We start from the raw sequence: 17,788 nt of genomic DNA, 5'->3' as shown, positions 1-17,788 counted from the left end.
CCAAGGTTACATAGTATGCCATCTTGACCAGAAGCCTGTCTTTCTCTCTTTCTTTCTTTCTTCTTTCTTTCATTTTTCTTTAAGGAAATGGTCAGTTATGCTGTGGTTAAGACTTCTCTCTTCACCCTTGAAAAACCCCACATTTGATCACAGCAATACATGGTCAGACTTAACAGACCCAAATTTGAACACTTGTATAAAGTCATAACCAGTTTTATTGCAAAAGGACCCTGTACATATTTACCAATTCTAGTACCTTAATAGTTACCCAACAAGTCAATATACAGAAACATGATCATGAGAAGCAAGAAGTACTACCCATCCCTTCTGCATATTAGCAACTTGTCCCTCCTGAGCAATAGTATTCACCTCACTGAGTTATGTGAACAGTCACTTTTTGCATTCATCCTGAGTGAAAGGTGGAATAACTTAAGTATAAATGCCACATATTATAAACAATTTCTTACCAAAAAAGTCACAAATTAAACCAAGGTATTTTACAGATTTGCCTTCACTTAAGCTCTCTCTCCCCTTATCCTGCCAGCCAGCTAGCTGTCTTTGAATATGATGGTGACTCTCTTAGCATGGCTGGCACATAGATTAGTATCTTCAAATAAACCCACCAGGTAAGCTAAGTAGCCTTTTGCAGTGCATGGGTGGCGGTACTCTGAAACTCATTGGATTTCTGGTAACAGTGAATTTCTCCAAACTCAATGGTCCTGGACCTGTAGTGATGAGATTTTTTTTTTTTCACCCCGCTACTAGATATGGGGCACTTTCCCAGCCATGGATTTGTGAGCATTCTGTTTGGTTTGGGCCATATTCTTTACCCAGCTCTGAAGTCTTAGGCTGCTTCTTCATTGGCCATGCTGCTTCTGCTGCCCAAGTTGGAGACTCAGTCATAAGGAAAATAAAGAAGCTGCACTAATGAACAACCAAACTGTTAGGGGCAGAAATAGAATATTGAGGATTAGCTATTATCCTATATAATAAAGATGTAATATGCAAATGGTCATTATGCCATGAAGCATAATGACCGACTGCGTAACGACTGGATCATGGATCAGCAGAGAGCTACAGGAGGGGGCAGGGCAGCAAGCTATGGAGGGGGCAGAGGGGCGGAGGGAGCTATAGAAGGATGAGGCAGCGGGCGGAGAGCTACTGGAGGGTGGCAGTGAGCTACTGGCACACAGATTCGTGCGCAGGGATACTAGTAAGAAATAAAACAAGAAATATTAATCATGCTCTGTTAACTGTGATTGTTTTGTTCTGATTAAGGAAAGCCCATTCTAACTTGGCTGGGAGTCAACCTTGGACCTGGCAGTTAACCTTGGAACTGGGAGTCAACCTTGGAATGCTGTCCATTCCGTTCAAGAACTGCCTATTATCATGGAAAGATTAACAACTTGTTGCACAAATAATGCGCCCCAGGCCACATTGCCTACTTCCCATGCCTGTAACTCCTACTTCCCCAAGTAATCTTTGTCCTACTCAATATAAACAGCTGACTTATGGGGGGCTGCAGATTTTTGTCAATGACCTGCTGCTCTATAATGTTGCCTGCATTATTGGAATAAATGCTCAGATATGATTCAACCCTGTCTCTGCTTAATTGACTTAAGTAGTGACAGGTAGCCTGGACCTATTAGTTGTCCAGTTACAAAAACCATTTTGTTGATGGGAGTAATTTCATAGAAAAAAAAAAAGTCAGGGAAAGAAGATGACTGTTAAAGGAATGTATCTCAATTGGTGGAATCTTAAAAGTGAACAGCTAATAGGAAAGGATATTTTTTTGGATTGTAATAGAAAGAACCCTTAAGAATCATGACATTAGGTGATTTATTTTTATCCAACAAGCCTGGCCCTGTATGAGCCATGGGGCCCTGAAGAGAATCTGAAGGCATTTTTGTAGTCTCATGCAAATGAGCAACACCCATTCTCTCTTCTGCTTCCTCTGTCCCAGGGCCAGGCTGATTCCACTTGCTCCTGATTCCCTCCAGAGTCACTGTTGGAGGTAGAGAATGACAAATAGGGGCCACAGTGCTAACCTTCCTGGTGTCTCTCCCCTGGTCTCCAACACTGATTTCACCCACATACCTTCACCCCTCTTCTGTTTCTCCCTCAGCCCTTTGAGAATTCCATTTCAATTCTGCTCATGATAGAAAAAAGTAAACAAATAAAAAGAGTCCCTATTGTCAAGCTACTGACTGTGCGAAATGTTCACCTGTCCGAATTCAAATAATGGACTTGGGGGCAGAAGTATGGCGAAAATGAGACTTTTAATATGTTCTTGAGAGTGGGTGTCTGTCTGGTTATACAGGCACACTTGGGGGGCGGGGGGGGGGGTGTGCGTGTGAACATAGTCTATTTATTCAGTCCCTCCTCCGGTTCCTCATTGGCGGAGTACTATGGGGTCACCTGTGTCCTCATATGTCCCTCAGGCCTTATTGTCTCCTATTGGGCCATTTAAAAAAAAATGGGCTGAGGTCTTTTCTAATTGCCTACACCTCCCTTTGTCTAGTGGAATCTTCCTGGAAAATGTACTACCAGCCATGTGCACAGTTCTCATACCCTCTCCCCACCCACTCCCCGCCTTCTGTTTGCCCTGGGGAAATTCAGTAACCAACTGACCACATGCTGTTTCTTTTCTATGAAGATGAATCATAGAGGCCTGTCTCCTACATTAACTAAAATCAAGTAGGCTTGGCTCGCCCTAGCCGGTTTGGCTCAGTGGATGGAGCGTCAGTCTGGGGACTCAAGGGTCCCAGGTTCCAGTCCGGTCAAGGGCATGTACCTTGGTTGCGGGCGCATCCCCAGTAGGGAGTGTGCAGGAGGCAGCTAATGGATGTTTCTCTCTCATCGATGTTTCTAACTCTCTATCCCTCTCCCTTCCTCTCTGTAAAAAAATCAATAAAATATATTTAAAAATAAAAAATAAAATCAAGTAGGCTGAAGCACGAAGAAACTATTCTACTCTTATGCTAACAAGCCTGGGAACTTAAACTTTTGAACTCTTCCTGTAGATAACCTTCTGATTATCCCCTGAAAGACTTGGGAGAGAATGTTCATATGTCCAGACCACCTGACATTCATTATCCAGACCATCAGACATCTGGAAGATTATAATTTTGGGCTGATCGAGAATGCAGGATTGATACTTCTCAAGAATGAACGTTTAACTATAAGAACTCTTAGCTGTTCGTTGTTCTTTGCAGCACTCTTGGTTTTGCCTAGTTGTGTTTCTGTTTTGCAAGATTCTTGAGTAAATCTTTATCAACTAAGTCTAGTCAAGTCCTCCTGATGCATATATAATTGGTGGACAGCAATAGCTGGCTGCTGCCCAGTTTCAGACCTGATATGACTTAGCATTAGTGTGTGAGGTGAGGCTAGCCACTACCCAGGGCTGAAATAGTGCCACTTGTATACTAGTACTTGCCTCCCTAGGCTCACTCTTCCTTGAAACCTCTGCTGTTTTGCATAGTATCTCCCAGAACTGGGCAGTGGGAAGAGGAAAGCAGATGTAGGTCAGGAAGTGGTTTAAACTACTGGGTTCAAAATCCCCCAAATAAAAATACAATTGCCTGAACTCACTCATCCTTCAATTCTTTTTTCACAAAGCAAGCCCACAAACTTCCTTTTTGTAATTTCCTTTTCCTTCAAGGTGATTTTCTTTTTATTTTTCATTATGAAAATTTTCAAATGTACCCTGAGGTAGAGAAGACTATAATTAATCCCTAAGTGCCCACCAATTTCAACAATAATTAACATTTTCTCCATCTTGTTCTATTTCTCCTCCCTATTTTACTATTTTTATTGATGTGTTCATTTATTCTTAGAGTATTTTTAAAGCTAATTATAACTGTATTTTAAAGTGGGGAGTCGAGCAGAGGAAACCAAACTTAATGTGTTCAGCCCTCAACTCTGCCTCTCTAGCTCCCCATGGCTACCTCAGAGTCACACCAGGTGCAAATAAAATTTCATAGCCTGATATTTATTCTTCTAATAAATAATGTTGACTACATTCTTTATGCCAGAAACTGTGCTAGGTACTGAGGAAAGGAAGAGAGCTAGGATAAGAACCTCTCAGTTCAGTGGGAAAGAAAAAAACCAAAAGGGCAATACTGTTGGTGTGGCTTGATTATTTATATACTAGAGGCCCGATGCATGAAATTCATGCAAGGGGCTCAGTCATTGCAGCCCCAACTTCCTCCGGAAGGAGGCCTGGAAGGATGTTTGGCTGTCCGGTCTAATTAGCATAGTATGCTTTCATTATTATAGATTATAGTTGCAGCAAGAGTGTTAAGTTGCTATACAGGCCTCCTTATGTCTGCTTTGTGAATCTAGAGCCATATATTATAGAGAAGGACACAGAATTAACTTCTTTCTGAAAGTTTTCTAAAGGAATCTCAAGTTGACCTTTTAAAAGCCTCTATTTTTTGCTATCTTGCATATAGAGAAACCAAGCCAAGTAAACCCTTTCCACCCAGTTTCACCCATAATACAATTTGGGTAAATTCTGTTCTTCCCCAAATCCCCACAGTGTCTTAAAGTTCCCAGTGTTCCAGGAAGTTATCTTCCTTATCTCCCGCAAAGCTGGGGTGCTATAGCCAAGTCCTAGGCAAGTTTTTCTGAGAGCCTTTGTAGGAATCGGTTCATTATAATGGATTAGAGAAGCATCATTCCCAAAATAACATTCTGGCCCTGGCTGGTGTGGCCCAGTTGGCTGAGCATCGCCCTGGGCACTGAAAGGTCTCTGGTTCTATTCCTGACCAGCACACATGCCCAGGTTTTGGGTTCAGTCTCCAGTCAGTGTATGGGAGGCAACTTATCGATGTTTCTCTCTCTCTCTCTCTCTCTCTCTCTCTCTCTCTCTCTCTCTCTCTTTTATCGATAAAAAATTATTAAAATAAAAAAATAACATTCTGGATAAAACCTTGGTTGCATAACTTACTTTACCATTATATCCTGGTAAAAAGGAGGACAAGTTCTTACTGAACCTATGCAAATAAATATGCTAAAATAACAAGTACGGAGTCTTGTTAAGAGTTTTTACATTCTTGGCTGGGGTATGAGGGGTAATGAGAATCAGATAACATTTAAAAATGTTTCTTCTGTTACAGAAGAACAGAGAAGAACCAAACAACACTTAGAGAGATGGAGTTACATTTATTATTATTACACGTGGGCCCAGAGAAAAAAATCTCTGGAATTCTGGGTGAAGTCACACAGGACGTTTCTTGTATTTATACCTTTTTACCCTCTTTGTCTCCCAAATATGGGGTTTTCCAGTCTCCTTTGCAAGTTCTTAAAGAGCCCCTATGTGCTGGGCTCTGAGACCTCAACCAAAGGCTTGGCCTGGTGCCAGCACTGATAACTTCGTCTGGGGAAGATTTAATGACCTCTCTGAAATGGGAGTAGTCTATTTTCCTTATTATTTAAGCAAGCAAGCATTTACAGAAGCCAAAATAGCAGGGTTAAAATTTCAAACAGCAGTTTTTATATAAGAGGTAAAGGCGGGGAAAGATTGAAAAGGGTAAAGGAGAAATAAATGGTTATGGAAGGAGATTTGACTTGACCCAATACAATATATAGATGAGGTATTATAGAATAATTGTACACCTGAAACCTATATAATCTTATTAATCAATATCATCCCAATAAATTCAATAAAAAGAAAAATGGTTATTTCAGTTAAAAAAAACAGAGCCTAGTAATTTGTTATGAATTACAGAGTTTAAGAAGAAGAAAAAGCCTTCTTGATATATTTAGAATAAAATGTTAAAACAACAATAACATTAAAGTAGAACATTAAAACAATATTCCAAAGGAATAACCACAAATTTCCCTTTTCTGTTCATTTAGTCCTATATAACTAATTCTTGTTCTGCTAAATCTTGAGATAGCAATTTCAGGAAACTGTTTGCTTTTTCATTAAAAAGAGTTCTGGAAATCTTGACTTAGTCCACTGGTTTGGTATGAAAGTTATCTAAGTAATGTTAACTCAAAACCCGTACTTAGGAGTCTATACTTCAAAGCACTAATAGTGTGAAGTATCTGGTTTGGTCCCTTTTCTTGGTCCCTTCTTTGTTGAAGATATAAATTCTGGCCTGTAATTTATAGGAGAACCTTCAGGCAAATATTAGAGTAAAACAAAATCTATGTGTAAGTGACAGAACCTAAAAATGCTCAGGGTTAATTTATATCTGATAAATTTCAAATGTGAAAGGTTATGAAGATTCTTAAGAAGAATAATGCAACCTACAGGGAAATTTGGTTGTTTATTTGACATGCAAAACTGTAACGGGGGATGGATATACTATATTTATATAAAGCTATCCATATAATTTTAGTAAATACCATACCCAGCTTGTTACTCTAACTGGATTTTCTTCTCAAAACTGGAGTTTACATGCTAAAAAAGGAAGTTTCCACCTCCTGAATTCCCACCAACTCCCTATAGGAATCACTGGTTGGACCAGAGATATATATATTTTTTTGATCAGAGATATTAAAATGGATTTTTGAGACATAGGAGGTTCCACCCCCTGTCTCCCATCCCCCATTTTCTCAAGTTGTGGACACTTGAATAAACCACTTTCCCTCTCACCAGCACCTGTCTCCCAAGTTTGGCTTTCTTAGTGGTGGGCAGCTGGACCTGAGGGTCATTTCCCCAGTTCCAAACTAGCTAATAAAGCCATTTCAAAAATATTTTTAGAGAAAATGTCTCTAAAGATTATTATTAAGCCTATTTCAAAGAAATCAGTGAATGTCACACTGATCCATTAAAATGGATCAACAGAACTTTTATAGAGCATGCAATCCAACTTTCCTAGCATAGGTGTAGGCTGTGAGAAGACAGAGAACTTGGCAAAGGGATTCATAAGTTAGATATGATTTTGGATAGTTCTTTCTGTAAACTTTGTTCTGAAGAGTGGGATGGTTGTGGTCTGTTTTATTGATCTTATGCTATTACTAAAACTCCTCCAACTTTACAGAAGCTGCCAAAATCACTCAGAAAGAACAAGTCATAGTGTGATAACTCCCCCAGAAGATCATCTAAGAGATAGACTTGGGACTATGCAGAACCTGAATAAGTGAGAGCCTAAATCAGGGGAACTGCAGTGGTTAGAGAGGAGATAAGAGGTTTATAACTGAAAGATCTGGCAGAGGTTGGAAGGATTGGGTTCTGTGGATTGTAGCAGGTTTGTGTGAATTCATTTTACAAATGTGAATTTTTATGATTCCTAATAATAACTGAAAATATCCATCTTAGATATGCAAGATAGTTTTGGGTATTGATGGTAACCAATTGTTCTCTAGATCCATGAGGAAATGACCTAAACTGAGCAGGCTATCAAGGGCAAGGCGAGAATGTAAGAGAAGGAACAATGGGTGGGAGTTAATGGATCAGGGTTTCATTCTTGTTCTACCTTAGGCAAGTCACTTAATATCTCAGGGCCTCAATTTTATGGCAAAACAGGAGAAATAATTTTAGCTCTTTTTACCTGGTGGAGATGTTGTAAGGGTTATATAAGGGTTTTACTTTATGTGAAAATGAAGTAAAATGTAAAGCCATCTATTTAGCTTCCTAGAAAGCCAAAACAATATTTTTGTGTGGATTGGAAGAAAGGCTCCTTCTCAGGGTGAAGTCAACCCTGGGCCAGTTTGTATAATTTGGTGAGCAGAGCATGGGTTAGATTTCAGTCTCTACTTACCACCTTGGCTGGCCATGCTTGAATGGAGCATAATCTTCAGAACTATTTCTGCAAGAAGAATCACACTATGTAATATTATAAGGAAGCATCACTGGCAAGATGTTTTGCTTTTTTAAATCTTTATTGTTCAATCAGGCCAACAAGGGAGGGCAGATTATTACAGATGTTCCTTTTCTTTCCTGCCATAGCTCCCCTCCACCCAGTTCCCACCCCACCCCAGGCTCCCGTCCCACTATCCTCGTCCATAGGTGTAAGCTCTTTGTCCAATCTCTTCCCACAACGCCCCCCCTTCCTCCTGAGAATTGTCAGTCCACTCCCTTTCTATGCCTCTGATTCTATTACATTCACCAGTTTATTTTGTTCATCAGATTTTTTCATTTGATTTTTAGATTCATTTATTGATAGACATGTATTTGTTGTCACTTTGTTGTTCATAATTTTTTCTCTTTACCTTTTTCTTCTTCTTCCTCTTCTTAAAGAATACCCTTCAGCATTTCACATAATACTGGTTTGGTGATGATGAACTCCTTTAGCTTTTTCTTGTCTGTGAATCTCTTTATCTGACCTTCAATTTTAAATGATAGTTTTGCTGGATAGAGTAATCTTGGTTGTAGGTTCTTGCTATTCATCACTTAATATATTTCTTGCCATTCCCTTCTGGCCTGCAGAGTTTCTGTTGAGAAATCAGCTGACAATCATATGGGTACTCCCTTGTAGGTAGCTAACTGTTTTTCTCTTGCTGCTTTTATGATTCTCTCTTTGTCTTTTGCCCTTGGCATTTTAATTATGATGTGTCTTGGTGTGGTCCTCTTTGGATTCCTCTTGTTTGGAGTTCTCTGTGCTTCCTGGACTTGTAAGTCAATTTCTTTCACCAGGTAGGGGAAGTTTTCTGTCATTATTTCTTCAAATAGATTTTCAATGTCTTGCTCTCTTCTTCTGGCAACCCCATAATTTGGATGTTGGTATGCTTGAAGTTGTCCCAGAGGCTCCTTACACTATCTTCATATTTTTGGATTCTTTTTTCTTTTTGCTTTTCCAGTTGGGTGTTTTTTGCTTCTTCGTATTTAAAATCTTTGACTTGATTCTTGGGATCCTCTAGTCTGCTTTTGAATCTCTGCATGTTATTCTTTATTTCAGTCAGCGTATGCTTAATTTCCGATTGGTCCTTTTTCATATCATTGAGGGTCTCACTAAACTTCTCAGAGGTTTCTAGAAGGTTCTTGAGTAACCTTATAACTGTGGTTTTGAGCTCTATATCCAGTAGTTTGCTTTCCTCCATTTCTTTCATTTGTGACTTGTTTCTTTGTCTCCACATTTTGGCTGCTTCCCTGTGTTTGTTTCTATGTACTGGGTAGCTGCTAAGTCTCCTTGAGTTAATAGAGTGGCCTTGTGTGGTAGGTGTCCTATAGGGCCCAGTGGGTCAGCCTCCCCAATCACCTGAGGTGGATGCTCTTGGTGCACCCCTTTGTGGGCTGTGTGCACAGTCTTGTAGTTAACCCTTGATTGCTGTTGGTATCACTGGGAGGAATTGACTTCCAGGCCAATTGGCTATGATGACCAACTGTGTCTATATTGGAAGATCTGTTGCACAGGATAAACCCTTATAGGGTAGGACTTGCTTCAGTGGGGCTTTGATGCTCACTAAGTCTGCCTCTTGAGTGTGTCTATTACGGATGTAAAGAGTTGTAATCTGGTATGGTCTCACTCTGACTACTGGGTACACTGGTTCTTGGATCTCCAAGGAGGTACAAGGTCAGCCACTATCTGGGGCCACCCAGCAGGAACTAAAGAGAAATCTGCAGATTCCTCCTCTTTGTATGAGGTTTGGAAGTGCCCAGATGGGGCCCAGCTGTGAAGCAAGTCAGGCTGCTGCCAGGCCTTGCGCCTTCTTTTAGAAGCTTTGGGACTCTCTGACTCAGCTGCAGTTTGACAGGTTTTAGGTGGAGAAAGGACAGGCCATTCATATGCAAAAGCTGATGCACACAGCTTGGGTGGGGTTGTAAGTTGGCTGGGGCTGGGTCTCTGGGAATCACCAGGGTGGAGCAAACAGCAATGGCTTCCAGTCAGCCCTGCACTGGAGAAGTCCCCGGGTCTCTGTGCCCTGCCCCCTTGTGCAGGAACAATGATCGATGTGAGCACCTCTGAGAAAAAGCTGCCCTCATGTTCCTGCCCCAATGCCAGACAGTCCAGTTTCTCCCTGTATGTGTCTGGGTTCCCCAGAGTCTCGCCCAGAACTGGAGTTCAGATATGTCAGGCATGCTGGGGCTGGGGTCTCCTCTCCACGTCCTGCACGGAGGGAGAGATTTGAGCAAACTAAGAGGCACTTTCAAGATTAAAGAATAATGAAAGACAGACATAAAATAGATTAAAAGCTTGGGCTGGGTGTGGTGCCTGCCCTCTGGAGGGACAGAGCACACAGAGAGAGCGCCAGCTCTGAAAGCTGTTTATTATATACTCGAATTACAGGAAGTTACATCACATCTGGGTGGGCCTTTGACATCATGAGATCCATCCCCTTAACACTGGGTGGGAGAGTCAGACTGAGTGGTGTCTAGTCTTTGACTGGTCCCGCCCTCAGGGAGTCGCTCTGCCCTCCCACTGAGTTCCAGATGATGTAAATTAAGCCAAGTGTATTCTTTTTAAAAAAAAAAAAATTTATTTTTATTGATTTCAGAGAGGAAGGGAGAAAGAGAGAGAGATAGAAACATCAATGATGAGAGAGAATCAGTGATCGGCTGCCTCCTGCATATCCCCTACTGGGGATCAAGCCCACAACCCAGGCATGTGCACTTGGCTGGAATTGAACCTGGGACCCTTCAGTCCGCAGGCCGACGCTCTATCCACTGAGCCAAACCAGCTAGGGCAAGCCAAGTGTATTCTAACGGCCCTTAACAGTTCAGAGCAAGTGCAAGCTTGTATTTCCCTCCCAATGAAAAGAGTAGCACTTTCTGTGCTTCTGCACCTCTTACCAGTCTTAATGCGTTTTCTTCACCTCTCTAGTTGTGGAATTTCCACTCTGCCAGCTTTCCTGTGGTTCTGGGGAGTAGTTGTTTTGCCTTTTAGTTGTAATTTTGATGTGTTTGTGAGAGGCAGCAAGTATAGATCTTTACCTATGCCACGATCTTGCTTCCTTCAATCCTGATGTCAGTTTGATGTTGAGATACTGATCCATAGAATGGAGGGTCCCAGGTAATTCTTGAGTTCCACAACCATATCCGTGCCCACAGGGACTTGAAAAAGAAACAGAAAGCATGGTGCTCATGCAGCAGGCTGCCGGCAGGACCGGGAAAGTGAAGGCCTGTTGCTGCGGGCCAGAGGCCAGGAGGAAACCCATTACTAATTCTTTTAAACCAGTGATTCTCAACCATTCTCCAGATTCAGTCTTTTATAGAAAACATGTTATATGTCCTCTTTACTATCCTGAAGTGTAATTTACAGATAAAATAACACCTTTACACCACATAAACCTAGGCAATCCATCTTTAGAGTCTGAATACTCAGAATCATTGTTCCAACATTTCTCTCCTGCATTATCAGGGTTTCCTCTCTAATTGATCTTTATTATCAATAAACATGCTGTTATTTTCCCATTTAAAGAAATAAAACAAAGTAATAAGCCAACCTTTTCTTGACACTCACTTTCATTTTGCCTCATGACTTAGTCATGTCTTGAAGTCCTCTAAATTTGCATCTGCAGCTCACACTCTTCTGAACTCCAGACTCCTATACTCACTCTATTGAATTGCCATTCAACATATCAACTTGTAGGGTTTAATATATATTATTGATTTCAGGGAGGAAGGGAGAAAAATAGAAACATCAATGATGAGAGAGAATCACAGATTGGCTGCCTCCTGCATGCCCCCCACTGGGGATGGAGCCTGCAACCTGAGCATGTGCCCTTGACTGAAATTGAACCCAGGACCGCTGAGTCCACAGGCTGATGCTCTATCCACTGAGCCAAACAGGCTAGGGCTCAACTTGTAGTTTTAGTAGACATGCTGAATTTAACATCACACAGGGTTGGGTGGGTTGGGAGAAGACTTCAAGGAAATAGACCAAAATGTAAATAATGGTCTTGTGTGTTTTGCTATCCTATTACTAGAGGCCTGGTGCACAAAATTCATGCACTGGAGGGGGGGGTCTCTCAGCCCAGCATGCACCCTCTCCAATCTGGGACCCCTCAGGGGGTGTCTGACTGCTGGTTTAGGCCCCATCCCACAGGGATGAGGCCTAAACTGGCTGCTGGACATCCCTCTCACAATCTGAGATTGCTGGCTGCCCCAACCGCTTCTGCCTGCCAGCCTGATCACCCCCTAACCACTCCCATGCCAGCCTGACTGATATCTAACTGCTCCCCTGCCAGTCCGATTGACCCCAACTGCCCTCCTATGCTGGCCTGTTCACCCCCAACTACCCTCCCCTGCTGGCCTGATTGCCCACAACTGCCCTCCCCTGCCGACAATCTTATGGTGGCCATCTTGTGACCACATGGGGGCGGCCATCTTGTGTGAGGGTGTGATGGTCAATTTGCATATCACCTCTTTATTATATAGGATGTAGAACTTCTATAATGAGTATTAACACTTATAAAACTTTTTATTTTGAAATCATTGTTGATTTAGAGGAAGTTGTAAAGATGGCACACAAAGGTCCCATGTATCCTTTACCCAGTTTCCTCTAGTGATTACATCTTACCTAACTACTATAATATCAAACTAGTGATTACATCTTACCTAACTACTATAATATCAAACTAGGCAATTGACATTAGCAAAGTGTATGTGTGTGTGTGTGTGTATGTGTGTGTGTGTTTCTATGTCATTTTATTTTATGTGTGGATTCATGTAACCACCACTGCAGTCAAGATGTAGAACTATTTCATCACCACAAAAATCTCTGTTGTGGTACTTCTTTATAGTCACACCTACATCCCCATCTCCACCATCTTAACCCTTGGCAACCACTACTATGTTCTCCATGTCATATAAATGGAATCATACAGTACATGACCACTTGATCCCCCCTCCCAACCCCCCCTCATTTAGCAAAATGCCTTTAGGATCCATCTAATTTGTTGTGTGTACCACCAACAGGTCATTTCTGTTTATTATTTATTTATTTATTTATTTATTTATTTATTTATTTATTATTTTATTTCAGAGAGGAAGGGAGAGGGAGAGAGAGATAGAAACATCAATGATGAGAGAGAATCATCGATCAACTGCCTCCTGCACACCCCACACTGGGTGTCGAGCCCACAACCCAGGCATGTGCCTGACTGGGAATGGAACCCTGACTTCCTGGTTCATAGGTCGATGCTCAACCACTGAGCCACTGTGGCTGCCTCATTCCTCTTTGTTGCTGAGTAGTATTCCATGGTATATAAGTATCAGTGTTTGTTTAGCCCTTCTCCTATTGAAGGATATTTGGTATGTTTCCAGTTTGGGGCTAGTATAAGTGAAACTGCTATTAACATTTGTGTACAGAGTTTTGTGTGGACATGCTTTCGTTTCTCTGGGATAAATGCCTAGGAATGTGATTGCTGGGTTATAAATATGTAAGTATATATTTAGTATTTTAAGAATATGCCATACTATTTTTTAGGGTGACTGTATCAATTTACATTCCCAACAGTAATGTATGAGAGATCCAGTTTCTCTGCATCTTTGCCAGTGTTTGATATTGTCACTATTTTTTTATGTGAGTCATTCTGATAAACGTGTAGTGATAGCTTTCCACTGTAGGTCTCTGGAGTTCTTCCTCTGCAGTCTTGTACCCCCTCTCATGCTCTGCCCTGTGAACTCTAATTGCATTGACCTCTTTGGACTCCCAATCTATCTTCCCAACTTAGCGTGATTGATAGACTCTGCCTGGGTTCCTTTTGTCTTTGCCACATGGCCCAGAAACTCCAGGGAGTAAGCCCATTTTGTTTGTTTCCCAGCTCTCAGTGATCACTATCCTGCATTGCCTGTGTGCCAATGTCTTGACAATCTGTTTTTTTATATAACTTGTTCATTTTTATAGGAGTTTCAGGCAAATTCCAGTTGCTGTTATTTCATCTTGACTGCAAGTGAAAGTCCATATTTTAGATTAATTTGAAATGGGAAGTAGTGCTTATGCTTAGAATCTAAGTATTAAAAGGCTTCATTGTCAATTTTCTAATCAGAGTATCTATCTCTCTATATATAGCTCTATTATCTATCTATCATTTATCTATCTAGCTATCATCATAAATTTTGCTTAACTAAAAGTCAGGAGTTCTACTATCATAATTGCCATTACTTATCTATAGCATCTGAGACATTAACCTCTTTGAGTTACTTCCTTATTTGTGAAATGAAGTGTCAGTCCATATAAGCCTTAATTCCTACTTTGAGATTCTAGCATATTGTTTGACTTATTCTCGAAGCAGTGAGCAATGTTGGTAGCTGTAGTACTTAGTATGTGTTATTTCTAAATAGGAAAATGGCATTGATGGAATAATGAGCATGTGTTGGTAATATGTAATAGCAATAACAGCAATAGAATACATTTATCCTTTTATATGTAGTATCTTATATAACATTCACAACATCCCTATGAAGTATTATTCAAATTTGGAAGAGGAGAAAACTCTAGTCATAAGAGGAAAAAACAAAAATAAAAACCTGTCCAGTCTAAAGGTTATATACTTAGACTGAACACAGAGGTCATTTCTTCATATTTAATTAAGGGTTACTTTCAAACAATTCCTAATAGGAAGAAAACTACTGGAGTTATAAAGAGACAGGCGATGCATGTAGTTGAATATGCTACCCCTGCTGACTCTAGGCAACCAGATTCATCAGAGGATTCTTTATTCCCTCTCTGTGTTGCAAATAGACCTCACCAAAATAAATGGGCAAAATGGGTACTAAAGAGGAATACCACAAACAAATTGTGAGGGTAAAATGCAATAAATGCCTTGCATGAAGTAAGTGCTCAATATTGATATTATTGTTTTTATTATTATTGCTGTAAATAATTATTGCTGTAAATTATCAATATCTACAAAGACCCACTTGGTAGACTTTGCAGATCACTGAAAAGGCTCCCAGACCACCATTTGAAAACTCTAGCTTGAATGATAAAGTAAAACATTCTCCGCCAAGGGGCTTGCTTATGTCTTTGAGAGGGTTTGGATGGTGCTTTATTAATTTCCAAAGTGCTTTTAAAAATATTAACTCATGATGTCACTTTTAGTTAAAGAAGTGACTGGAATAAGCATTGTAAACTTCCTAGTTTTACTCACCCAAGTTATAGGGACTGAAAGTGATGGCGCAGCTTTGGATGTTCTCTTTTCTAGGGCTAAATTATCAGAATTGAAAAATCTAGATATTCTTATAGGAAATTGGCAGAGGAATGGAGAGTGAAAAGCTGAGATGGGCTTCATAGGGAAGGTATGTAAAAACTCATGATTGACTCATATACTCAAAATGTTCAAATGTTCTAAAATATGAAAAGCAAAATAGCCATTTTGGTGACATGACCCAAATAAAGGCCAAAGAGCTTGACCTTCCAGAAGTGACAGGAAATGATTAAAGGAAGTTCATATGAAGAATATAAGGAAATTACTTGGTTTAAAATCCATGGTCAAGATCAGGGGGCTATGAACCACAAAAGAGTGGGTGTAACTCAGGAATGGAATAATTTATTGACAAAATCAAACTGCAGTTTCCCAGGCTCAAGACATTTCCTGTCTTGGATGTCTGGGTCTGTCTCCATGCCAAAATAGCCTTACTTCAAAGTGCTTGTGGGAGCAGAAAGGAGAATTGGCTTAGTATGTTTAATCAGTGCTGGGTGGGGGAAGTGGGAGGGAAGTGGGCTTAGGAATAAGTCTGGGTTTAAGAGCACGTGGACCGCAAGGTGGTAATCATTTTTCTGAAGACCAACATCCAATGCACTTCTCAGAGGGAAGGCAACCCTGGGAGAGAAGAACTTGTTAAGCAAGAGGAAACAATTTTGGAAGCTACTTAAGTGTGCAGGTAAGTCACAGTGGTGACTTCTTCAATTTTTCTTCAATTTTAAAGAAAAATTACAATAATGATACAAGGAATCCTGAATATCCTTTATCCAGATACATTATTAAAAAAAACACCCTTTTCCACTTTTTAAAAATAATTCTTTCTCTCTAAACACATGTACACATACATAGTACACATATACATATAACCTATATTTTGAACCACATGGGGTTTGAGAATAGTTTGCATACACCATGCCCCTTTGCTCCTTAATATTTTAGGGTTCATTTCCTAAGAACAATGATTCTCTTAAATAATGATATTACAATTTTACAAATTCAGTATATCAAGCATTGATACAATATTCCTACCTATTCAACAGATTATAGCCATTTTTTTTCTGTTAGGGAAGGCCTTTTTTTAAAAAAATATATTTTTATTGATTTCAGAGAGGAAGGAAGAGGGAGAGAGAATCATTGATACTCCAGGGAGTGGGCCTAAGCTGGCAGGTGGACATCCCCTGAGGGCTCCCAGACTGCAAGAGGGCACAGGTTGGGCTCAGGGACCTCCCCTGCCCTCCGAGTGTATGAATTTTTGTGCACCAGGTCTCTAGTCTATAATAATTTCTCTCAAGGAAAGTGTGACACTGTAGTTGTTTGTCTTCTCAACCAGTCTCTTGGATTATTGGAACTAATTTCTGTTTGAGAGTCAACTTCCTTCTACTGTTGTCCCACAGATGAACCAATTTTAGAACCACTTCCCCTAGTTCTTCCTGTTCTGCAGGATCTTCAGGTCATTACACAACAACAGGGAAGGTGGTGGAGGAGAGGGACAGGAGGTGACTTGAGGGGCATGGGGTAATGTGGGGAAAGGGAGAGGAGATCCCAAAGGCTTTGCTGTCAGGGTTTAAGGAGCCTAGGGTCTCTAGTGAAGCCAAGTTTCATCTCAAAGTCAGTCCTTCCTTTTCCCTCCTTCCCTCTAGGCAAAATGAAGCTGACTCTGGTGCAAATCTTTTTTATGATGTTGCTGCTGTTGCTGGGCCTAGGGATGGGCCTGGGTTTGGGCCTTCGAATGGCTGCAGCGGTCCTGGAGGATAGTGATCAATCCCTGAAAGAATTTTGGTCCAGTGACTCACAGGACAAGGCCGGAGTCACTAAGGAGGGAGAGGGCACCCGAACAACAGAAACCCTGCTGCTTAGCAACAAAGGAGTGGTGCAACCTGGCTGGCCTGAAGAGACCATCGTCAGTGAAGATGAAGTTGGAGGAAACAAGATGCTCAGAGCTGAGGCTCTCTCTCAGAGCAACAAAGACTATCCCAGGCTTGACCTGATGGCCCGGGAATGCAATACCATGATGGCCCACAAGATGAAGGAGCACAACCACACATGCATCACCCAGTACACATTCATCCACGAGGAGCTAGAGACAGTCAGAGCTGTCTGCAAGGGTCCTGTCATTGCCTGTGAGCTCCAGGGACGCAAATGTCACAAAAGCTCCCGTCCTTTTGATTTGACATTTTGCAGGTTATCCAAACCAGGCCAAGTCACTCCTCACTGCAATTACCTAACTTTCATTTTTGAAAAGTTCATTATTATATCCTGTAATGACATGAAGGTCCAGGTAATACCTAATAGATAATGAAGCAACTTACTTTCTTCTTTTTCTTCACCTCTCCTCTTCCTCTTTCCACTTCCTCTTTCTCATGCTGATTTCCTCCTCTTAGGTATTCTGCAATAAAGGCTCTGGGAAGAAAGGCTGGCCTATGTTTTTATTATCCCCTCGTGAAAACACAATTCTTCTTTGCCCCAGGGTTCACACCGCTTGTATTGTGTTCCTGGGATTAGCAGTGGCAAAGTAGATTAATGATATCTAGATAGGTTCTTCCTCTCATCCTATCTCCTGCCCTGGAAAGAGATGGGTGAAGAAATGTATTCCTGTGGTCCTGGTCATTAGTCTGTTCCTGGTCTGTTTGCCTATGGGTGTGGACTACCAGAGTTTAATGCATCCCTTACCCAAGTCTTTCCCTGCTACCCACCCTAAGCCTAGGTTGTTAAACCTGGACTTACCACACAGCACTTCTCCACTGTA

The 17,788-nt window shown here is 41.1% G+C and overlaps 1 protein-coding gene across 1 annotated transcript; it reads left to right on the top strand.

Annotated features, from left to right (window-relative positions):
* The first annotated feature begins 16,654 nt into the window (after positions 1–16,654).
* On the top strand, positions 16,655–17,382 carry RNASE10 (ribonuclease A family member 10 (inactive)). The gene has a single exon (XM_036324114.1). The coding sequence runs from the start codon at positions 16,688–16,690 to the stop codon at positions 17,336–17,338; it is 651 nt and encodes a 216-aa protein (XP_036180007.1). The 5' UTR covers positions 16,655–16,687; the 3' UTR covers positions 17,339–17,382.
* Positions 17,383–17,788: the final 406 nt, after the last annotated feature.

This window comes from Myotis myotis, unplaced genomic scaffold (assembly GCF_014108235.1).
Source record: "Myotis myotis isolate mMyoMyo1 unplaced genomic scaffold, mMyoMyo1.p scaffold_m19_p_1, whole genome shotgun sequence".
In the NCBI taxonomy this organism is placed as follows: Eukaryota; Metazoa; Chordata; class Mammalia; order Chiroptera; family Vespertilionidae; genus Myotis; species Myotis myotis.
This window is presented reverse-complemented; position numbering and strand designations above follow the sequence as displayed.